This window comes from Schistocerca serialis, chromosome 4 (assembly GCF_023864345.2).
Source record: "Schistocerca serialis cubense isolate TAMUIC-IGC-003099 chromosome 4, iqSchSeri2.2, whole genome shotgun sequence".
NCBI lineage: Eukaryota > Metazoa > Arthropoda > Insecta > Orthoptera > Acrididae > Schistocerca > Schistocerca serialis.
Window position 1 is genome coordinate 912,178,727 of NC_064641.1, and position 25,385 is coordinate 912,204,111.

Genomic DNA, 25,385 nt, shown 5'->3' on the forward strand with positions numbered 1-25,385 from the left:
AGCACAACATTTCGAAAGCTTCTATTCTCTTCTTGTCCAAACTATTTATCGTCCATGTTTCACATCCATACATGGCTACACTCAATGCAAATACTTTTAGAAACGACTTCCTGACTCTTAAATCTACACTCGATGTTAACAAATTTCTCTTCTTCAGAAACGCTTTCCTTGCCATTGCCAGTCTACATTTTATATCCTCTCTACTTCGACCATCATCAGTTATTTTACTTCCTAAATAGTAAAACTCCTTTACTACTTTAAGTGTCTCATTTCCTATTCTAATCCCCTCAGCATCACCCAATTTAATTTGACTACATTCCATTATCCTCGTTTTGCTTTTGTTGATGTTCATCTTATATCCTCCTTTGAAGACACTGACCATTCCGTTCAACTGCTCTTCCAAGTCCTTTGCTGTCTCTGACAGAATTACAATGTCATCGGCGAACCTCAAAGTTTTTACTTCTTCTCCATGGATTTTAATACCTACTCCGAATTTTTCTTTTGTTTCCTTTACTGCTTGCTAAATATACAGTTTGAATAACACTGGGGAGAGGCTACAACCCTGTCTCACTCTCTTCCCAACCACTGATTCTCTTTCATGCCCTCGACTCTTATAACTGCCATCTGGTTTCTGTACAAATTGTAAATAGCCTTTCGCTCCCTGTATTTTACCCCTGCCATCTAGAGAATTTGGACGAGAGTATTCCAGACAACATTGTCAAAAGATTTCTTTAAGTCTACAAATGCTAGAAACGTAGGTTTGTGTTGTGACTTGGCAAGACAGCCAAGCCACTATGACCGGTAGCCAAAAGGCACGCGTTTAACTCACGCAGGCTGGCGTGAGGTATGGAACAGTTAAAGGAGTTGAGTCTAGTAAAAATAATACGTAGCTGCTGGAATACTTAACTTTAATCCATAATTGGTGAACATCGGTCTGACGGTACATGCATCACAAGATAAATAGCACATGATAAGGGCGCCTTGCTAGGTCGTAGCAAATGACGTAGCTGAAGGCTATGCTAACTATCGTCTCGGCAAATGAGAGCGTAATTTGTCAGTGAACTCTCTCTAGCAAAGTCGGCTGTACAACTGGGGCGAGTGGTAGGAAGTGTCTCTAGACCTGCCGTGTGGCGGCGCGCGGTCTGCAATCACTGACAGTGGCGACACGCGGGTCCGTCGTATACTAGCAGACCGCGGCCGATTTAAAGGCTACCACATAGCAAGTGTGGTGTCTGGCGGTGACACCACATTTTGCCTTTCCTTAATCTTTCTTCTAAGATAAGTCGTAAGGTCAGTATTGCATCACGTGTTCTAATATTTCTACGCAATCCAAACTGATCTTCCCCGACGTCGGTTTCTACCAGTTTTTCCATTCGTCTGTAAAGAATTCGCGTTAGTATTTTGCAGCTTTGACTTATTAAACTGATAGTTCGGTAATTTTCACATCTGCTTACACCTACTTTCTTTGGGATTGGAATTATTGTATTCTTCTTGAAGTCTGAGGGTATTTTACGTGTCTCATAAATCTTGCTCACCAGATGGTAGAGTTTCGTCAGGACTGGCTCTCCCAAGGCCGTCAGTAGTTCTAATGGAATGTTGTCTACTCCTGGGGCCTTGTTTCGGCTCAGGTCTTTCAGTGCTCTGTCAAACTCTTCCGCAGTATCGTATCTCCCATTTCATCTTCATCTACATTCTCTTCCATTTCTGTAATATTGTCCTCAAGTACATCGCCCTTGTATAGACCCTCTATATACTCCTTCCATCTTTCTGCTTTCCCTTCTTTGGTTAGAACTGGGTTTCCATCTGAGCTCTTGATATTCATACAAGTGGTTCTCTTTTCTCCAAAGGTCTCTTTAATTTTCCTGTAGGCAGTATCTATCTTACCCTTAGTGAGATAAGAATCCACATCCTTACATTTGTCCTCTAGCCATCCCTGCTAGCCATTTTGCACTTCCTGTCGATCTCATTTTTGAGACGTTTACATTCATTTTTGCCTGCTTCATTTACTGCATGTTTATCTTTTCTCCATTTATCAATTAAATTCCATATATCTTCTGTTACCCAAGGATTTCTACTAGCCCTCGTCTTTTTACCTACTTGATCCTCTGCTGCCTTCGCTACTTCATCCCTCAGAGCTACCCATTCTTCTTCTACTGTACTTCTTTCCCCCACTGCTGTCAATTGTTCCCTTATGCTCTCCCTGAAACTCTGGCTTGGTCAGTTTATCCAGGTCGCATCTCCTTAAATTCCCACGTTTTTGCAGTTTCTTCAGTTTTAATCTGCAGTTCATAACCAATAGATTGTGGTCAGAGTCCACATTTGCCCCTGGAAATGTCTTACAATTTAAAACCTGGTTCCTAAATCTCTGTCTTACCATTATATAATCTATCAGATAACTTTTAGTATCTCCTGGATTCTTCCATGTATACAACCTTCTTTTACGATTCTTGAACCAAGTGTTAGCTATGATTAAGTTATGCTCTGTGCAAAATTGTACCAGTCGCCTTCCTCTTTCATTTCTTCCCCCCAATCCGTATTCACCTGCTACGTTTCCTTCTCTCCCTTTTCCTACACTCGAATTCCAGTCACCCATGGCTATTAAATTTTCGTCTCCCTTCACTACCTGAATCATTTCCCTTATCTCATCTTACATTTCATCAATTTCTTCGTCATCTGCAGAGCTAGTGGCATATAAACTTGTACTACTGTAGTAGGCGTGGGCTTCGTGGCTATCTTGGCCACAATAATGCGTTCACTATGCTGTTTGTAGTAGCTTACTCGCACGCCTATTTTTTTATTCATTATTAAACCTACTCTTGCACTACTCTATTTGATTTTGTATTTATAACCCTATTCACCTGATCAAAAGTCTTGTTCCTCCTGCCACCGAACTTCACTAATTCCCACTATATCGAACTTTAACCTATCCATTTCCCTTTTTAAATTTTCTAACCTACCTGCCCGATTAAGGGCTCTGACATTCCACGCTCCGATCCGTAGGACGGCAGTTTTCTTTCTCCTGATAACAACGTCCTCTTGAGTAGTCCCCGCCCGGAGATCCGAATGGGGGACTATTTTACCCCCGGAATGTTTTACCCAAGAGGACGCCATCATCATTTAACCATACAGTTAAGCTGCATGCCCTCGGGAAAAATTACGGCTGTAGTTTCCCCTTGCTTTCAGCCGTTCGCAGTACCAGCACAGCAAGGCCGTTTTGGTTATTGCTACAAGGCCAGATCAGTCAATCATCCAGACTGTTTGCCCCTGCAACTACTGAAAAGGCTGCTGCCCCTCTTCAGGAACCACACGTTTGTCTGGCCTCTCAACAGATACCCCTCCGATGTGGTTGTACCTACGGTACGGCCATCTGTATCGCTGAGGCACGCAAGCCTCCACACCAACGGCAAGGTCCACGGTTCATGGGGGACCTTATCATTATTAAATTATTAAATTAAATAAATAAAAAGTTATTAAACAAAAATTTAACGTGTGGCGGCAGTTATTAAACGTTTTAAATTATTCAAAATTTACATTTAAGGCCAGAAGTACGAAAAATTACCTCGATGAAAATGATTTATTGACAAACAGCCAAGATGGATTCAGAAAATATCCTTCTTGTGAAACATAACTGTCTTTATTCTCACGAAGTATTAAGTGCTATCTATACATGATCTCAAACTAATTCTATATTTTTGGATCTAATCAAGTTGCTTGCCTATAGAGTATCGCCTCAGTTATGATATCGGATTCGTGATCACCTTTCGGAAGATCACAGTTCGTAGCAGCTGATGGAAAGTCATCGACTAAAATAGAGGTCATATCGGGCTTGCCCCAGTGAATTCTTATAGGCCCTCTGCTGTGCCCGATCTACGTAAACGATTTAGGTGACAATCTGAGCAGTTACCTCAAATTGAACGTCTGGATAGGCGATGAACAACAGCAAGTAAAAATTTAAAAAAATGCATAACGCTATGCTGTGTGTAATAATGTTATTTCATTTTGCTAACAGTTTCGATTATGAACCGTCATCAACGGCAGCTGTACAACATAGAAAAGTGGACTATTCGACTATGACAATCAAAATAAGAAAAACAGAAAAAGTATACAATCGATCAAAATACTCACAAAAATTGTCAAAGATATATCACATTCCTTACGTGGTTCAAATGGCTCTGAGCACTATGGGACATAACTTCTAAGGTCATCAGTCCCCTAGAACTAAGAACGACTTAAACGTAACTAACCTAAGAACATCACACACATCCATGCCCGAGGTAGGATTCGACCCTACGACCGTAGCGGTCGCGCGGTTCCAAACTGTAACGCCTATAACCGCTCGGCCACTCCAGCCGGCAAATCCTTACATGCTTTAAAATAAGTTCTCAGAGGAAACCGTAATTGCCAAAATAATACGAAATCGAAACTTGTAACAAAATAATCTTGCTTATCTGTTACTTCATATTTTATTTTATTGGTGTTTTTATGTAATCTCAGTCAAGTGAAAAACTTTTAATACTGAGTTTCTCGTTAGATCTACCGTTTCAACATGCAAGTAAGGGAGACTGGTAAGACGTGTAGTGATAGGAATTTAGCTACTACAGGTCGCTGTTCGGAGCCATTTTATGTCGTGGTGACTCTATTCTGTATCGACTTTTATGAAATATCATATTTAATACCCACTTGATTGCGGAACTTGCTAATAAATGGACGGTGAATGCCACCCGCAAGAACTGATAGCTTTCGACCACAGCAATAAATATTTAAATTTCTATCACAAATCTCTGTACTAGCGATGAAATAAAACAAGAATACGCCCTTTATTAATTGCAAAAATCTCTCAGGATCATTACTCGGTTTTTAAATGGGCGTTAAGATGCAACCGAAAATGAAATATAGATTTCGGTGGCAGTGATTGGGAAGAAGTTTCGTTTTGACAATAAATTGGCCACTCGATTGTTTTTTGGTTCATTCGATTTTTGAACGGAATAAACCAACCGAAATAAACCAGTCTCTGCGGCCACGTCGGCCGTGTGAATGTTTTTCACTCTCCCGGTGTGAGAGGTTTACCTTAGTGTGAAGCATCTGACGGACACAGGGCTCTGTCACTTTCGTCCATCTCTGGGTAGGAAGGTTTCATCTTACATACTTGTCCAGATTTCTCGGTTGTACATCAGCCATGAAAAGCGTTGTCAACGTTTTAAAGGGAAAAATAACGTAACTTATTTCAAGGTGAATTAAATAAAAAGCATATTTCCATACCTAAAGTATTTTCAAAAATTTATGTGTTCCGTTGCTTTTGTATCTACATACACACCTGCATAATTACTCTGCAAATCACAATTAAATGCCTGGCAGAGCGTCCATCGAAACATGGTGAAGCTATCTATTTCTCTAGAGTTCCACTCTCGAACAGCGCGCACGAGACATGGACACTTATCTATCCGAACGCCCTCCGATTTCTCATGTTTTAAGATGATGATCGATTCTTCCTATATAGGTGGACGCCAACAAAATATTTTCACACTCTGAGGAGAAATTTGGTGATTGAAATTTCACGAGAAGGTCCTCCCCCAACGAAAACGACTTTGTTTTAATGACTGCCAACCCAGTTCAGTTATCATGTCCGTATTTCTCTCTCGCCCATTTAGCGATAATACGGAACAAGCTGCCCTTCTTTGAACGTTTCCATGTCCTCCGTCATCCCCATCTGATGTACATACCGCACCGCACAGCAGTACTCCAGAATAGGGCGGACAAGCGTGGTGTAAGCAGTCTCTTTAGTAGATCTGTTGCACTTTCTAAGTATTCTGCCAATACATCGCAGTCTTTCGTTTTCTTTCCCCACTACTTTATCTATCTGATCCTTCCAATTTAACTTGTTCATAATTGTAATCCCTAAGAATTTAGTAGAATTTACAGTCTACAGATTTGTGTGATTTATCGTGTAAACGAAATTTAGTGGATTTGTTGTAGTACTCATGTGGACGACCTAACGGTTTAAATTATTTAGAGTCAATATCCACTTTTCGCACCATATAAATATCTTTTCTAAGTCATTTTGCTATTAGTTTCGATCATTTAGCAGGCGGTAAATGACAGCATCATCTGCAATCAATCTAAGACGTTTTAATAAATACATAACACATGTAAGTAGGCTGTTTATGTTTTCTTTATGTAAGTAGGCTGTTTAGGTACTTATATTGGTAACGCCGCCGCCACGTAGCGCTCTCTGTATGAAAATCACTGGCTGTGCTGTGTGCAGTCTGTGGCTAGTTTGCATTTTTGTCTGCCATTGTAGTGTTGGGCAGCGGCAGCTGGATGTGAACAGCGCGTAGCGTTGTGCAGTTGGAGGTGAGCCGCCAGCAGTGGTGGATGTGGGGAGAGAGATGGCGGAGTTTTGTAATTTGTCATGAACTGCTACATATATTATGACTATTAAGGTAAATACATTGTTTGTTCTCTATTAACATCTTTCATTTGCTAACTATCCCTATCAGTAGTTAGTGCCTTCCGTAGTTTGAATCTTTTATTTAGCTGGCAGTAGTGGCGCTCGCTGTACTGCAGTAGTTCGAGTAATGAAGGTTTTTGTGAGGTAAGTGATTTCTGAAAGGTATAGTTTAATGTTAGTCAGGGCCATTCTTTTGTAGGGATTTTTGAAAGTCAGATTGCGTTGCGCTAAAAAACATTGTGTGTCAGTTTAAGCACAGTCCTGTACAAATGGTTCTAAGGGGACGTTTCACACACTGCTGTCTGCAGTAATGTTATTTTATTTTGCTACCGGTTGCGGTTCTGAACCATCATCAACGGTTGCTGTACAACATACAAAAGTGGACAATACGACAATGCCAAATGAAGTAAGAGACACAGAAAACGTGTAAAATCGATCAAAATACTCACGAAAATTATCACAGATGTGTCACACGTCATACGTACTGTAAAATGATTTATCACTAGAAATCATAATTGCCAAGATAATGTAAAATTGAAAATTGCAACAAGATAAACGTATGATGGCACGTTGACACAAGAACAATAAGTGATGTACCGAAAACCAATCCAAAGGAGTTCTAGGACATAGATGACAGTCTTGAACGAATCCGAAGACGTTGCCATTAAATAATTATGTGATAATCACATTACAAAACTATACTCTCATTTCTCTTATCGGGCTGCGCTCTTCAGTGCTAAGACACACACTGGACTCTCATTCAGAAGCATGAAGATTCAAATCCCCTGCTATCCATCAAGCCATATTAAGGTTTCAGAGGCTTTTCCTGCATCTCTGCCGGCAAATGACGGAGGTACTTCCTTTGAAATGGGACAGCCCGTTTCCCCATCGTTTCCCGATCTCGTTGTAGACGGGACGTTAAACTCCATTATTCCTTCTTCTTTTTGTTTACATGCAATTAAAGAAACAATGATGAAAAGGGGTTACACTGCTTCAACACCTTCTTCCTTGAACTTCCTTTCACAATTGCTATAAGGTTTATGTCGTAACGGTTTCTTACTCGGCTGTATTTTGTATATTATCCCTCATTTACTAAGTAAAACATTTATGCCATCTGACAGTGTCGAATATTACACCAGGCTACATTTAAAATACTGCTTTCTTCGCGAATAAAGTAAAATTCTGGAATAATTACATTGGTACATATCCTTCTCGTGATTCTGAAACGAACTCAACTCTTGGACCCTTTGCGCTGGTAGGTTATTGTCGTGTCCGCAGACACCTGACACTCGTGAAAAGAATACCACTGTGAGGGTCGAATGGCTTTGTACAAGAAACAAGCAAATTTAACAAAACAATAAGTCTATATAAATGGTGTTTTCTAAAAAATTATACATTTGCCGTATAGACTGAGTTTTTTATTAAATTACGATAGAAGACAGCTGTTGTTCCGGTTATAGCTTCAAAATGACGCAAGTTGTTTCACTGTAGCTCGCATTATTGTTTGAAATACACTCTAACAAAAAACCACGTACCACGAAGACGTTATGCTAACTGGTCACCAAGTGATAGTCATATCGACGTGAAACGCAAAATTTTTATGTTTGGAGGCCGATAGATGAATGTGTGACGCTGCAGCGCAATTTTACCATGCAGCTGGCAAGGACAATAAACACGGGACTTGTCGACACCAGAGCATAAAGTCTTTGCTAATTATGTTCCTTGTAGTTAGCTGGACAGTAACTACGTCGTGCAGACAGGTGAGTGATAACTATATGCAAATAACAACATTTGAGAGAGGACGTGCAACCGGGCTCAGAGAAGGCGACTGGAGTAACTGGCTAACACTCGGCATTTGAATAGGAGCTATGCCCCTACTCGACGATGGTGGCAGAAATGACTGAATGACGGCCGAACACCATGTCAAGAACGAAGCGGTGGATCTCGACAGACGGCAGAGTGTGAGGACTGAGCAACCGTCAGAGAGGCAGTCGGAGCACCGGATCCATTCCACGTGCAGCTCGTGCCTCAGTGACAACAAGAACAGGACCTTTAATACGTGGCTCATAGAACGACGGCTCAGCGCACAGCGTCCTTTGCGCTGGCTGCTGTTGTCCTCCGTACACCGACAGCTCCATTTTCAGTGGTGTAGGGTACATTCGACCTGTAATCTCGTTGATTGGAACACAATCGTCTTTAGTTATGAATCCACCTTTGAACTGACCTCCGATGACCAGCGAAAATGTTCCTGATACGTTCCAGGCAGCGGTGGGACACGAACCTGGCTGCCGCCCGCCATGCGGCACGACAGCCACGAGTGATATGTCTGGGATGCCACTGCATTACGTAGCAGAACCCCTTTGGACATCATCTGCGACATCCTTAAAGCACAGCGGCATGTCGACTACATTCAGCGCTCAGTTTTGTTGCTCTTGATGGCAAGTCATTCAGTAAGATAATGCCCACCCGCACGAGGTGAGATCTACTGCATGTCCTCGCGCTTGCCTAACTCTACCTTTCCGACAAGATCGTCGGATCTCTCCCCAACTGAGAACGTTTGGGGCTTTATTGGCAATGCTCTCCGACCAGCTCGAGTTTTTGACGGTCTAACGCCGCCAAATGGACTGAATTTGGCACGATATCCGTCAGGAGGACATCCAACAACCGTCGGTCAATGCCAAACCGAACAACTGCTTGCATAAGGGTCAGAGGTGTCCGTACGGGCATTGACTTGCCCAATTTGTGGAGTTCTTTCTCTTGAATAAATGACCGAGTTTTTTCTGAAATTGTACTCGTTTGTATGTCTGTACATATACATCACATCTACCGACTTTCTTCCTATGCGGATAGTTCCTTCGAAGCAGCTTACTTTACTGTATTTTATTGAGGCTTTGCTACCTGAACCGGACAGGTGAGACCAATTCGTCAATTTCACAGTTATCTGGGTAACGTGTTCATTATCTGCGGGCCACTCTGTGACTTCGTGAACAGGTAGAGCAGACCTGCTGACCACCTCGACGGTCACTAAACATTCCTTTCCTTTATTATTACAAGTTATTCTTGTAAGTTCTCAAAATATTAACTCAGACTTCCCATTACAAACCACGAAAATTAGCCCCAAAAACAGCAAACGGGGAAAATAATTTATATTTTTAAACATGGGGAAAGTACTGATAGTTGGTGTAGTAGTAAGAAACAGAAAAGTTTTCCGTCGTATGGATTGCACGTCCCTGTTTCTCCTCCACCCCCCCCCCCCCCGTTTCACAAAAGGTATATTTCTTGCATTTTTGGAATAATTGGTTCATTTATAGCAGAGGAATGTTATAATGAGGCGAAGTTCTTTGTTACAGGTGGACGGTTTCTCATCCATCACGTCCTGCGGCCCAACATGGAACTTTTGGTGACATGTAAGAAACATTAGTATCCTATATTCAGAGACATTATAAAAAAACAATGTGGCGGTGGTACCTGGGGGATATTCCGACAATTTTCTAAAAAAATAACTGTAATGTTTCAATACGCCTCTACTAGGAAGGACAAGGAAGACCTCGGCATATGGGGATTAAACATCATTCGTTAATGCAAATTTGAATTATGATTTATTAAGATTACAAGAATCCACATAAATATCTAAACGGAGAGCACAGCAAGGCAAAGATTAGTGTATGATGAAATTTACCAGATATTCTTTACATCAGTCAGGATTTGAGAGTGAAATTACATAATGTTTATGGTACATGCTTCAAATAAAATCAAACAACTCTTAAAAGCTTTTAGCAGTGAGTGAAATAATATGAACAAACTGGAAGTAATACCCAGCTGAAACTTAACTTGGCACATCCAGTGATATTTAAATCAATTGAAGTATATTTTAAGAAAAGACATATACAACAACTGTAATAAGAAATGTGAAGATGAAACAACTGCAAAATATTCTGAACATCCTTCTGGTGTTTGCAAGCGGTTCGCACCGGGCTGTAGAACCCCTGACACACTTCACAAGAACGCGGCCAGGTAGCCGTAGGCCTAATTAACTCGTTGTAAAAACATTCATAAGACCATTACGACAAACACAATAAAATTATTACCCGCAATATAGCGTGATAACAAACAGCTGAATCTCACACCCTGCAGATTATATCTAAGGATTAACTGCGTCCCTTCCTCCAGGATAAGTAAGGAAATTCCTGGAACCAAGTGATGTAACAGAGAACTAAAATAAATTAATACAAATTCGATTAATTTACCAGACGCAGTAAATTTTTGATTGCAAGACCCTCACTACCGGTCTTAAGTAAACAAACCCATTAATACTTAGAGAGCCCAGGATGGACTACCTTCATATGAATGGCTGCAAAATACTTGTATAGCATTAAAAGTCACACAAAATCTTTACGCTGTTCACAACGGCAAAATATACAGAATGTAAGATCGTATGTTCTTATCCACTTGTCTCAGCAAAGGACCAACGCAGTGAACAGACAGCACGTAATTAGAAGGAGGTTTTACTACGGAAGGCTCAACTTTGTCAAACATATCAAATGATTTAAACAGCGAGATGATTATTAGCGGGTATCGGCTTCCCTTAGAGGTCCACCTAGATAACAAGCATTACTCAAGTTAGCGCACCAAGCAAGAAACTCGGCTCCGTTTTTTCTCTGAGTCATCAGTCTTCTGATTGGTTTGATGAGGCCCGCCACGGATTCCTCTCCTATACCAACCATCTTAGACTACCACTTGCAACCTCCGTCCTCAATTATTTGCTTGATCTATTCCAATCTATGTCTTCCTATAAAGGTTTTGCCCTCTACAGGTCCCTCTAGTACCATGGAAGTCATTCCCTCATGTCTTAGCAGATGTCCTATCATTCTGTTCCTTCTCCTTCTCAGTGTTTTCCACATATTCCTTTCCTCTCAGTTTCTTCGCAGAAGCTCCTCATTCCTTACCTTATCAGTTCACCAAATTTTCAACATTCGTCTGTAGCATCACATCTCAAATGCTTCGATTCTCCTCTGTTCCGGTTTTCCCATGTTGGACTACCATACAATGCTGTGCTCCAAATGTACATTCTCAGAATTTTCTTCTTCAAATTATGGCCTGTGTTTGATACTAGTACACTTCTCTTGACCAGGAATGCCCTTTCCTGCCACTGCTAGTCTGCTTTTGATGACCTCCTTTCTCCGTCCGTCATTGGTTATTTTGCTGCTTAGGTAGTACAATTTCTTAAGTTCATGAACTTCGTGACCATCAATCCTGATGTTAAGTTTCTCGCTAACCTGATTTCTGATACTTCGCATTACTTTCGACTTTCATCGATTTACTCTCAGTCCACGTCCTGCACTTATTAGTCCATTCTGTTCAGCAGATCAAGGGATTCTGCTTCACTTTCACTAAGGATAGCAATTTCATGAGCGAATCGCATAGTTTATATCTTTTGACGTTGAACTTTACTTCTACTCCTGAACCTTTCTTTTATTTCATCATTGCTTCTCCGATGTACAGATTGAACTGTACAGGAGAAAATCTGCATCACTGTCTTACACCTTTTTTAATTCTAACATTCCGTTCTAGGTCGTCTACCCTCATTCTTCCCTCTTGGTTCTTGTACATATTGCATTTTACCCGTCTCTTCCTATAGCATATCCCTATTTTCCTCAGAATTTTGAGCATGTCACACCATTTTACACTGTCGAACACCTTTTCCAGGTCGACAGATCCTATGAACGTTTCTTGATTTTTCTTCAGTCCTGCTTCCCTATCAACCGCATCGTCAGAACTGCCCCTTCGTTGCCTTTACCTTTCCTAAGGCCAAACTTACCGTCATCTAACACATTCACAAATTTCTTTTCCGTTCTTCTGTATATTATTCTTGCAAGCAACTTGGATGCATGAGCTGTTAAGCTAATTGTGCGATAGTTCTCGCACTTGTCAACTCTTGCAGTCTTCGGAATTGTGTGGATGATATTTTTCCGATAGTCAAATACACTCCTGGAAATGGAAAAAAGAACACATTGACACCGGTGTGTCAGACCCACCATACTTGCTCCGGACACTGCGAGAGGGCTCTACAAGCAATGATCACACGCACGGCACAGCGGACACACCAGGAACCGCGGTGTTGGCCGTCGAATGGCGCTAGCTGCGCAGCATTTGTGCACCGCCGCCGTCAGTGTCAGCCAGTTTGCCGTGGCATACGGAGCTCCATCGCAGTCTTTAACACTGGTAGCATGCCGCGACAGCGTGGACGTGAACCGTATGTGCAGTTGACGGACTTTGAGCGAGGGCGTATAGTGGGCATGCGGGAGGCCGGGTGGACGTACCGCCGAATTGCTCAACACGTGGGGCGTGAGGTCTCCACAGTACATCGATGTTGTCGCCAGTGGTCGGCGGAAGGTGCACGTGCCCGTCGACCTGGGACCGGACCGCAGCGACGCACGGATGCACGCCAAGACCGTAGGATCCTACGCAGTGCCGTAGGGGACCGCACCGCCACTTCCCAGCAAATTAGGGACACTGTTGCTCCTGGGGTATCGGCGAGGACCATTCGCAACCGTCTCCATGAAGCTGGGCTACGGTCCCGCACACCGTTAGGCCGTCTTCCGCTCACGCCCCAACATCGTGCAGCCCGCCTCCAGTGGTGTCGCGACAGGCGTGAATGGAAGGACGAATGGAGACGTGTCGTCTTCAGCGATGAGAGTCGCTTCTGCCTTGGTGCCAATGATGGTCGTATGCGTGTTTGGCGCCGTGCACGTGAGCGCCACAATCCGGACTGCATACGACCGAGGCACACAGGGCCAACACCCGGCATCATGGTGTGGGGAGCGATCTCCTACACTGGCCGTACACCACTGGTGATCGTCGAGGGGACACTGAATAGTGCACGGTACATCCAAACCGTCATCGAACCCATCGTTCTACCATTCCTAGACCGGCAAGGGAACTTGCTGTTCCAACAGGACAATGCACGTCCGCATGTATCCCGTGCCACCCAACGTGCTGTAGAAGGTGTAAGTCAACTACCCTGGCCAGCAACATCTCCGAATCTGTCCTCCATTGAGCATGTTTGGGACTGGATGAAGCGTCGTCTCACGCGGTCTGCACGTCCAGCACGAACGCTGGTCCAACTGAGGCGCCAGGTGGAAATGGCATGGCAAGCCGTTCCACAGGACTACATCCAGCATCTCTACGATCGTCTCCATGGGAGAATAGCAGCCTGCATTGCTGCGAAAGGTGGACATACACTGTACTAGTGCCGACATTGTGCATGCTCTGTTGCCTGTGTCTATGTGCCTGTGGTTCTGTCAGTGTGATCATGTGATGTATCTGACCCCAGGAATGTGTCAATACAGTTTCCCCTTCCTGAGACAATGAATTCACGGTGTTCTTATTTCAATTTCCAGGAGTGTAGTATGTCGCCGGACCCACACACTCTACACACCAATGTGAATATTTTTTTGCCACTTCCTCCAACTATTTTAGAAATTCTGATGAAATGTTATCTATCCCTTCTGCCTTACTTGATATTTAGTCCTCCAAAGCTCTCTTAAATTCTTATTCTAATACTGCATCCCCTTTGTCTTCGCAGTCGTCTCCTGTTTCTTTTTCTATCACGTCAAACAAATCTTCCCCCTGATAGAGGTCTTCAGTGTAATCTTTTCACCAAACCGGTTGCTACGGTCCTGTGACGGCACGTGGAGTAGGACTCTGGCACAGGCGACGGTTTGCAACAACAGTCCTTAGGCCGCGGTGGAAAGGGCCCCTCCCCCCGCAACACCAGCAGCTATGGCGGAACGCGGCCCGCTCGCTAGTCGTCGAAAGCACAGCAGCCAAACCGGGACTCGCAGGTGCATTGCTACCCTCACGAGTTTTCCAGCTAGGCACCGCCTCCCTCCTAGGACGACTGGCTGCGAGAGAGTGATTCTCGCCTGGAGACCTCCCAGAAGTCGCATGTGGACGCCCTCCAGCCAAAGATAAGCGCGCACGGAAGCCCAGCGTGACAGGCCGACTCGTGACACGGCTCGACTACAGAACGTCAAAAGTTACTGATGAAGCGGTCACCACGAGAAATTTTCTCCGTGGACGAGACGACAGTATATTGAATCTTAGTCCCCCTTCCTTAGTAATCTCAGCAATTAAGAAAAGTTTGTTACTCAGTTTGTACAAAAATTAGACAGTTTTGTTATTGGAACCAGTATTGAGAACGATGAAGTACATTTTCACATTGCTGTAAAAGCGATAATGGGTCAAAATTGTAGTTGCGGGATATTAAGATGTCTCGTGCTACTTGCAGCTCATGCTACAGACGACAAAGATATTATCAAGACGAAGGAAAGTAAAGATAGCATCAGAACGAGATCATACAGTTCAGCCGTGTTCCGTAAAAGAAAGTTGCAGTCTTTCCAACTATTCAACCGATCCCCGAATCTTCGTAATATTCCACTAACAGCCACTGATCTAGCTTCGTCTTCTGCGGCCACTGCAAAAGTACGAGAAAAAATCAGCCACTATCTCTACACAAAGACAGGAAACAGCCCCAATAGTCCTTGTGATGACACCTTAAACGACGTCAGATTTCAGTAGATTAGTGGATTTGTGGGTCAGACAAGCAGTGCTGTCATATTCTCTCGTTTCCCACTCACTATTGGTGAACCACGTCATCACTCCCACCGAGTATATCCTACGAAACCAGCTGTGGCTGGGGATCAGCTTGGGCCGGAAACTTGTGTTGGTTGGTTGGTTGGTTTGGGGAAGGAGACCAGACAGCGAGATCATCAGTCTCATCGGATTAGGGAAGGACGGGGAAGGAAGTCGGCCGTGCCCTTTGAAAGGAACCATCCCGGCATTTGCCTGGAGCGATTTTAGGGAAATCACGGAAAACCTAAATCAGGATGGCCGGACGCGGGATTGAACCGTCGTCCTCCCGAATGCGAGTCCAGTGTCTAACCACTGCGCTTGTGTTGGAGCGAATGAAACTTATCCCTCTCCACAGTTCACATGAAACGACCCTCAACTCGAGGAAAAATATTACAAATGATGTCATGTGGCTTATTTGTTCAACAGATATTGAGATATTTTACTGGTGTAGGTGTTGTATACATAATAAGTGTAAATGAATTAAAGGCAGTAATTGTTAATTAATTCGACAATAATTTGTAATTCACATGACAAATATAGACGTAAATATTTAGGCGCATAATATTGGGCGGAAGACTATATCAGAATTGCTCTCAATAAACAAATGTTAGTTTTAAAAGGGATTTATCTCTGTCTTCTTTTATACTTCAAAATTTTTTTACCAACGTATATGTGTTACAGATGAGTTGTTTCTGTGTGTAACATAAAACTCAAATAGTGTGGAGGAGAGAAGAAAGATTTAACTGAACTAAAATCGAAGTTGAAAATCAAGCTAAAGACATAGGGTAATGGAGTTTTAATCTTCTAGAGGGGATATCTCTAAAACTGCTTATTTTGCTTGAAACTTGCAAATGACTTCCTTTGAGCAGGATTTCATTAGAAATATTTTTGTCGTAGTATATGTCTTCGAAAAATGAACCGTTTTTGCTAAAAATAGAAAAGGTTTAAAAAAGCTACCCACTATGGTAGGAAACACACTAGGGTATGAAGCTTTCCGTTTATCATTACTACATCATCTATGTACGTTTTACCAAAATTTCATAATTTTATATATTATTTCCTCTATATTTACTAATTATTCTGGAGATATTATAACAACCTACACCTACATTTGAACTATACAAGCTATTGTACGATATGTAGTGTATAATACAGTTAGCACGTGTAAGTATCATTACACCAATATCACTAACAGATGATGGATAGAAAATATTGTTCCTAAATGGAAATCCAATAAATGTTTAGACCAAAACAATTCGGCGAAAAAAAAATTTCCTGAACTTCAACATAAACACATGAGCACGATATCACACAGGAAGAGTAGGATCGCTTCCTATCCGGTCAGACACATACGCTCTTTAACACAGTGCCACTCTGCCCGATATGGGTTCTCTGTTACTCCCCTGTACGTGATATTTATGGATCTGGTTTGCTTATATTTCCGGTATGGCTTACAAAACAGAGCTTTGTAAGTGGTGGTTAGTATGTGACTTTCCGCATACTAGTACGCTCAAAATTTTATAATGCCTGAAATAAAACCTGGAGCAAAACATGAGTCTATCTTCTGTAACTGTAGTATGCACCTTCACAGATGATCGTCAGATTTCAAATAGTCACAGGAAAGTAGCGACTTCGTCAGTGAAACTCCGCTGGTTGTGGGAGCTTGATTGTTGATGATTGCCATCTAAAAACCATTCGTCAGTTCATTTTAACGTACGAGTTAGATTCTGTACTATACATCATAATATTACCACTTGTTATTGCATCGTACGAGCATGGCAAATACTACCATATCCGTAACAGTGAACTTCAACATAAACACATGAGCACGATATCACACAGGAAGAGTAGGATCGCTTCCTATCCGGTCAGACTTATTTGACTTTATTTACGTATCAGAAATATAGCGTATCGAGTAAATACCTTTATTTAAGGCTGGCGATGCAGCAGCGTGTTATTGACATTCATTTGTTGACTGTCAAATATTTAAGTCTATGATCTTTTATGCTACTAACAGATCAGTTCCTGGCTATATTCAGCCCATAGCTCTGCTTAAGACTTGACCAGACAGAGCAGCGACTGCAATACCGAAAATAACAATGCAGATGTCTCACCTCTTAGCAAAGCTCATAGAGAAAGAAATGAATTTTGTTTTGTGCTTCAAATGCAGCATTCGTCGTAAATAATGATACTGGTGCGTCCAGTTGTGAAGCAGTTAAAGCGATTGAGCGGCGCAGAGAGGTTACTCACCTCGGGCACCGCGTCTGTCGGCGACAGCGTCACCGGCAGCGTGGACGTCGATGTCGTCGTCATCGTCGCCGTATTCAGCAGCTCGGCGCTCGGGCGCGCCGTCGACATGGCAACCGCGGTGGAGACCTCTGGAACAGGAGGGTAACAATCGTTAACCGCATACTCTGAAGAATGTAGACGAGATGGGAGATATTCACTGACGAGCCTAACTGTTCCACAAAACACTTTCAGCAGTGACAGCACAGCGATCAGATGCCATCTAATGTTGTGCATATTCATTCTTTACTTAGAGTCAGCCCCAATGCCACTCAATCTCGTGGTTTTTTGTGGGGCTTACGGCTGGTTTGGGGCGTGGTTCCATCTGCTGAAGCGCACTATAGAGTGTTTGTTGCCACGGATGAGTGTCAAAATGAGAGGACAGGAGAGGTTAGAATCCACTACCAGCACCCTGCACTGTTTCCCCTACACCGTTTCCTTTCCTTTTCGCTTCGGTGTTATCTGCGAGGCGCAGTCAGGAAGTATATATGTATATCAAGCAGTAGGAATGGACACAATCTGCATGATGTCATTTCAGAAACTAGTGGGTCACTGTCAATATGGGTAGGAACACATATCGGGCAACTCATCTCTTTCACTGATGGCAGGTCCAGCACTTCCTTATCTCCACCAAGGTGATTCTGTGAGCCTCATACGGCCATGTGCACGCTGCCCCACCCACCCCTCTTGCCCCTGCAACATGCCACTATCACTTTTGGCCATGTACGCCAGACTGATGACATCCCCATCAGCGCTTTCTTATCATCGAGGTCACACCTCGAACATTTTGTCAACTACGTTTGCGTCAATGATTTCGCAAAAGTCGTTTAAGGACAGGCTCATCACTCACATTAGTAGGCTCCCTCATATCTACGAATCATTCAGACAGAATATTTGAACAATTGCATTGTCTATTTCTCTATAAATATTACAAACCAAGATTTGCTTATAACATATAAATAATGAATTATTGATTCGTATGGGTTGGACAAGAGTTTTACACGAAATACTATTCTGGAATCCCCGAAGAGGCGAAATAAAATAAAGTATCTCATCCTAGTTGCTTACTGTGAGCAACAGATGGCTTCACTATAGAAAGCGACAAACGTTGTGCCTCTGTACCACATGTTGTTCTCACAGTCACCAACAGATGTCTGTACTGGACAAAACCATACAAAGTTCAGTCTACAAACTAGTGAATGGAACAACCGAACGAAAACAATCGATTCATTCGGTTGCTGTAAAACAATCGACTCATTTGGTTGTAGTTTCATCTATTGGTTGAATTATTCATTCATGTTTAGAGTGAAATTAGTCTGTGGCAGCAACAGAATGAAAACAATCGTTCAGTTGGTCGGACCACTCATTCATTCTTCTGATTGACACCCGTACGTGGGAGCAACCGAATGAAAACTTTCGACCCATTGTATCTTTGCATATTGACTAAATTATTCATTCTTTCTTCTCAACTGAAACCAATCAGTAGTTTTTCTGTCAGTGTAACTATGTATTCGTTCTTACAACTGAAACCCCTCTTTAGTGATTTCTAACTGACTGAGATATCCATTCATTCTTCTGAGTGGAAACTACCTGCAGTACTTTCATCAGCTGAAAGAAAAGCAGTGCTACATTATACAGCCAAAAAGTAGTCCTACCTCAAGGGCAAGTGAAGACATATCTCAGAGGGTAAGCCAAAGATAAGGTAAATTATCATACATGTTCATTTAATTAAATATTGATTGAAATAATTCTTCTTTTCATCATTTACACTGATTCACGTATTCTTGTGTATTACGCTGTTCCAAGTATAATTAACGCATAACCAATGAAACTCACTATTGCTGGGTTAGGTCTTTCATATATTCAAATTGCCGATCCCAGACAAAACCGTTGAAAACGCCGGACATCTGGATCAAATCAGATAACTGTCCTGGACACACACAGTCTGTAGACAATAATTTGGCAGATGGTCATGGTGTACCGATTGGAGCGGGGACACGAGAGAAGGGACGTTTCCTGGCTTGCATTTCAGTGCTGACAACGCCAACGGTTGCGCGCCTCCTACCGATCGGTAGATTTAAATTACACACGAAAGTAACAAGGATTGTGAAAGTGCATTACCACAGACTATCGTGTTCAGCTCAACCGCAGTTGTCGATACCACAAAATAAAAACCAACAACTACAAAAATCAGACCGAAACTATCGATATCACAAAACCAACAACTAAAACAACAAAAATTAGAATCGGACACTTCCCTTAAGTTATGTAGATCAATCACAGCTGACGATACCAAAAAACGAACACCTACACTTGCGATACATAAAATCAAGCCCACAACACATCAAAGACCCCACAAAACATCACTACTCGTGGACAGCAGACCCAAAAAAATGACTGCTTACCACGATTAAATTCTGGCGCTACATACTAGGTTAGCCACCCCAATCAAACACACACAAACACACGAAGGAAAAAAAACACAACCAAAAAAATACTCCCAAGCCACCCACAACCTACCAACTCCAACCCCAATCATCACCTCCAAAGTTCACCCCCACAAAAGAAAACAAAAATATGACAGCAAATAAAAGCTACAAAATAAACTAAACACAATCACACCTTACAACTCAAAAACAACTGTAACAAAACAGATCCACTGCGACATAATCATAAAACAACTCGCCCCCGCCCAAGCCATTTAAAACCACAACCATTACAGATAAGCTGACCACCCCAAGTACAATACTCCCTCAACTAACCACCCTTCCGCTACGGTCGCAGGTTCGAATCCTGCCTCACGCACCGATGTGTGTGATGTCCTTAGGTTAGTTAGGTTTAAGTAGTTCTAAGTTCCAGGGGACTGATGACCACAAAACTTAAGTCCGATAGTGTTCAGAGCCTTTTGAACCATTTAACCCCCCTTGGCCTGTACATCTCACTCACTGCCCTCAAAAAAAAAACGCAAAAAATACAATACTCCCCAGGCACGCTCTTCCGCCAGCAATACTAATCTAAATGAGATTTCCGGTTAGAAGAGGGCCTATCCCCCTCCCTATGACTTAACCGCCCACCAAAACCCTCTATTTTATTGGTGCACGCACCAGTTTTGTAATTTTTGAACTTTAAACAGTCGCCTACATCTAAATGACCATAGCCCCTCTTCCCCAATCCCCTATACATCTAAAAAGCGTCTGATACTACAGTACTCCCCTCCTCTATATACTCTTCAATTAACCCCACCAATTCCCTCTTAGGATACCCCTACAAAACTATGAAAACACAATCTGCATACCCAACCCTCGAAATAACGGATCCCTACACCCATAAACCAACCGGAGGCTTACCTCTCCCATACTTTCTCTTCCCAAACTGAGATTCATCTATCTCTACCACCACCCCCTGCCCACCCAGCTTTCCCTTATACTTAAAATATTCCAAACACACTTCTCTACAAAAAGAAAACCAATCTAAAACCGTCCTCTCACTCACTCCAGTCTCATGCGCACAAAAACTGATAGAGGACCTGCAACAAAAATAATAAGTTATCAAAATAATCTCTCTCATAGCCAACCTGGATTTCTCGAACCAGGTACCGCGTCTGTTGAAGCGCCATAGATTATCCCTTCGGGCCCGCCACATACAACAGTTCTTGGTCCGAGACGCTGGAACTCTCGCCAAGCTCATGTCATGTTCTCTCTGCACACACAACGTTTCACAATTTCTGCTAAGAGTCCAAACATTTGCAGAAACGTGATGGGAGACATTATGTTCTCGTCCATCTCCGCACGCATCCTAGAGCTATTGTATTTTATAGTCACATTCATAACTAACAAAAGAACCCACTCAATAATTTAAACGCCTTACCGCTCGACAAACAGCAAACAAATAACACCTATTGGCATCGCAGTCACCTAAACAAAACAAAAATGTAATTGATAACTCACTGATCCCAATTTCAATTCTGCAATCACAAGCACTCCGAAACACTGGCATTGCCCCCTTTAGAAATCAGGACACCACCAATCGCAACAAGACGACATCTACAAACACAAGCAGCCCACAAAATAAACTCTACGCCGTAACACAACAAGACGACATCTACAAACGCAACAACCTCATAAACTAAAATCCGCGCCGTAATGACGTCACACACCACAACACACTTACACCACGGGACAATGCAGACGTGTGGGATCGGACGCCTCCGTTGACCCCGTGCGGTTGGCGACATAATGCTCACACACAACTAAGGTTCTAGTAGCTGCTTAACGGAGTTCAATGTGTAAGGAACCATATTTTCTAGACCCAAATCTGGAACCCATTAAAAATTTGATATTGCAAGAAAGTGTTAATTAAATGTAATAAATGCAAATTATCACTTTAATTTGTTACTAAAAGTTCATTGGCTTGTATTTTATTAATATCTTCTAATATGAGGGAGTGCGAGCAGACATACAGTATTTAATGTGTGGCGATTATTGAACTATGTGAAATGAAATCGTCATAACTTCTGAACGGTTTGTGTTAGGGCGTTCAAACAGCACGGCTGGCCCCAGGGCATGATGGGAATTAGTATGATCTGGTTTAACGACGAAGCCCACTTTTATTTGGATGGGTTTGTCAATATCCAAAATTGACACATCTGGGGTCTGAGTCCGCAATTTTCGCTAGAGTAGTCTCTTCACCCTCAACGGGTTGCTGTGTGGTGTGCAGTGTCCAGTCACGGAATAATTGGTGCGATATTCCTGGATGGCACGATGACTACCGGACGGCACATGCAGGTTTTGGAAAATTATTTTATCCCCATTAGCCAAAGTGACCCTGATTTCGACAAGATGTAGTTTATCTAAATCGGAGCAGGAGGATGTTTGGTGTCCTGGAGGAGCACTTTGGGGGCCACATTCTGGCTCTGGGCTACCCAGAGGCCACTCCCATGGGCCTCGATTGGCTGCCATATTCTCCGGATCTGAGCACATGCGGGCACAGCAGTAACCCCAAAATCACCGGTGTGCTGGAAACAGCCATTCAGGATGTCGCCTAAAGCATCGATGTTCCGACACATCAGCGGGTCATGTAGAATTTCGCTATTCGCCATTGATGTCAGCCATATCGAACATGTCATAACCTAAATCCGAATATCTGTGATGCCGTTTACATGTTGAAAATTGTGTTTCATAATTGTTAAATCTGAAACAAACAGGTGTCCTGGATTACTTTTGAAAAGATTGTGGACAGAGCTACAAAAATCATGACCATCACGAAAAAGCGGGAAGGGGACATGGGTGGTCACCTTAAATGTGTGCGCCATCTGAGCGATATTGAACATGTCCGACCTATCATGTCCTCGTTAAGATGTGCTGTTGCTGCTCTGATGCGAATTCACAGTTCCAGCAGGTCTCGACCACAGAAAAAAAAAATCTATTGGGGTTCCGTTGGATCTGGATGTCAGATCTGCTCTGTACTATGTACTAACCATTCCACACACTCTGTCAACTGCTGGAGGGCGGGGTGAGGGGGGGGGGGCAGTCAGTAAGTAACATTGGTAAAAAAAAAAAGGCTGCTCAAGGTGTGTGCAGACATTATGCAGCACATGACACCTTTCCGATTTCTGAAATACGCATGATCAATATTGAAAATATCATTTTGGATCATCCTGTAAGTGTATAGCAGAGCGCCTAAGCGTGCTCACCTCTGGGTTTTTAATAGACTAAAACAAAGGAACTATCTACCGGCCGGTCTTCATTTATTGAATTTTAACAAAGGTTTATTGCAGTCTGTTTATTTCCAATCAATCGAATTTCCCCATGCAAGAAAATAGGTCCGGGTTTTCCCCAGAAAGTTGTATAAAATCTAGTAGGCCTCTAGACGTCCTCAAAATTAGCACCAATCCGGGAAATCCAATGTTGCAAAATTACAACTTTCCCATAAGCTACTTAACTAAAACATATTTGTTCTCATAGTAACGCTGAGCGGATACGCTCGCAGCTTGTTTTGTACAAGGGTACAAGACGTTATAAAGTAAGTCATCTGATGAATTTTGAGGTATTATCTTAAAAGCGTGTGTTTGTATCAGACTGGGGAAGGCGAGAGCCGTCTTGGTGTGATTCCCCGTCACTTCGAATCGCTTCTGCCGGCCAGACTTTGCGCTGTTTCTCCACACTTGTCTAGGAGAATGCTGAGCTGGTTAACCGTTTCTGCCTCATTTACACGATAGAGAAACGCTTACAACACACAAAGCAAATCTACATATTAATAGTATTATGCAGACACACTTTAACCCACATAAGAGATAAACGTGGGTTGCATCGTCAACATTGTTGATTCAGCTGTTGAAAGAAGCCGCAAAATTTGAAATACGTAAATGTGTTTTGTTGGTTTCCGCCTCTTAAATGTAAAAAAGTAATACTGCAAGTGATTCTGACATGCCAGAAGCCTACTGAAAACATGGAAGCCTTAACTATTACGTGAATACATGCATACATTGACCATTGTGTTTACACAAAAATTATTTTTGACCCATCCCTCGTCTTGACTGTGGACTCTAAAATATGCGTCAGAGGGAAGGCGAAAATGAAGAAAACGTATCACTTCAAAAATATAATCGATAACAAATACTACAAAAATAGTTGGATACCTAGACGAGTTTCAACACAAAAGGGCCTTTGTAAGCTAGAAATTAATTATGTTACCACACCTATGATGCTGCAGCTTCCTAAAACGCACCGCAAATTTTAATGTTTACTTAGCAGTGATAACTAAATAGAGTGCCTTCAATCTGATAATTTGTGTGGAGCCATCGCCTAATGATTCCTTCGTTCCACACCAGCTTAGGGGGGACGGGCTACGGAGATAATGCACCACAAGAAAAAAATGCAGTCGATGGCAAGTGTTACAAACATATTTCTGATGCTTTTGTGGGAAACTAAGACTCACAAAAATAATACTTGTAATAAACTACACCATCACCTTATTAAATTACCACCACACACACACATGCACAACACAGTTGTCTTATGAGGGAAGGAAAGAATAAGGTGTTCGATTTTGGGAGGGAATAAGGGTCTACATTGCGGTATATCTCTTACACTGGAGAACGACGTGGAATATTTAGACACACACGCATTTATGAGACGACCAAACGCAGTAAAAGTGAGAGATGGGATATTTTTGAAGAGTATTTCAGTGTCGATAACCTGTAAAAAAATAAAATTAATTACGATTCATTATGAGACGTCTCACACTTTGCAGGATCATAGCCGGAAATGACATCAGAGATCCCACCAACTTATGTTGCTTATAAAGCTGAAACATACGTTTAATATCAAATCCTCAATCATGTTCGTGTTCTGACGTCCAATAAGCAAAGCTTAAACAAAGTGGCTGTGAATATTAGGGGGTACTGTACTTCAGCGTCGCACTGTGTGCGGCTGTGGCGCCATGACAATACCGGTTTGCAGAGACGATCATATCGACATCGTAATACGCGGGAAACAGAGATGAAGTAATGCGATTGCAGCTGCAACAGCGATGGCGAATTAGCAGTAATAGTCGTAGTAACATAATTATACTCCATAACAGAGTAGTTGAAAATAAAGATGCAAGCTATCGTGTACGTACCTAAACGGCCTTTCACAGGGATCATACACATTATCTATTCTGATCTCCAGCTTGGTAAGACCATGTTCTCTAGCCAAGGAAGACGTAAAAGTTTCATGTATTCACATGCCTGGAAACATCATCAATACATTTGCCCACTCCTGAGCTTGTAATTTGACATGAAAATATGTTATACAAGTTTTGTTCAATTGGAAGTCATTCATGTTAAGCAGTCAACCCTAACTCACTTATTGTACAATATAGTCGTTTAATATGTCGTTTAATATGAGAGATGTCACCTCCAAGTGAGTATTATACTGCACCGAGCAAACTTTATAGAACTACTGGACCAGAATAATTCCTATGACTGTTGCTTGATGTTGAAGCATCATAGAGAGAATCTGAAATTCTTTAATGT

The 25,385-nt window shown here is 42.4% G+C and overlaps 1 protein-coding gene across 1 annotated transcript in view; it reads right to left on the reverse strand.

The window, feature by feature from the left end:
- The window catches only part of LOC126474840 (calcitonin gene-related peptide type 1 receptor-like), an 820,928-nt gene that overhangs the window by 647,726 nt on the left and 147,817 nt on the right, over positions 1 to 25,385 (reverse strand). Inside the window, exon 2 of the mRNA XM_050102318.1 lies at positions 17,333 to 17,460. Within this exon, the coding sequence (XP_049958275.1) occupies positions 17,333 to 17,440 (108 nt within the window). The 5' untranslated portion in view covers positions 17,441 to 17,460. The remainder of the gene's footprint in view (positions 1 to 17,332; positions 17,461 to 25,385) is intronic.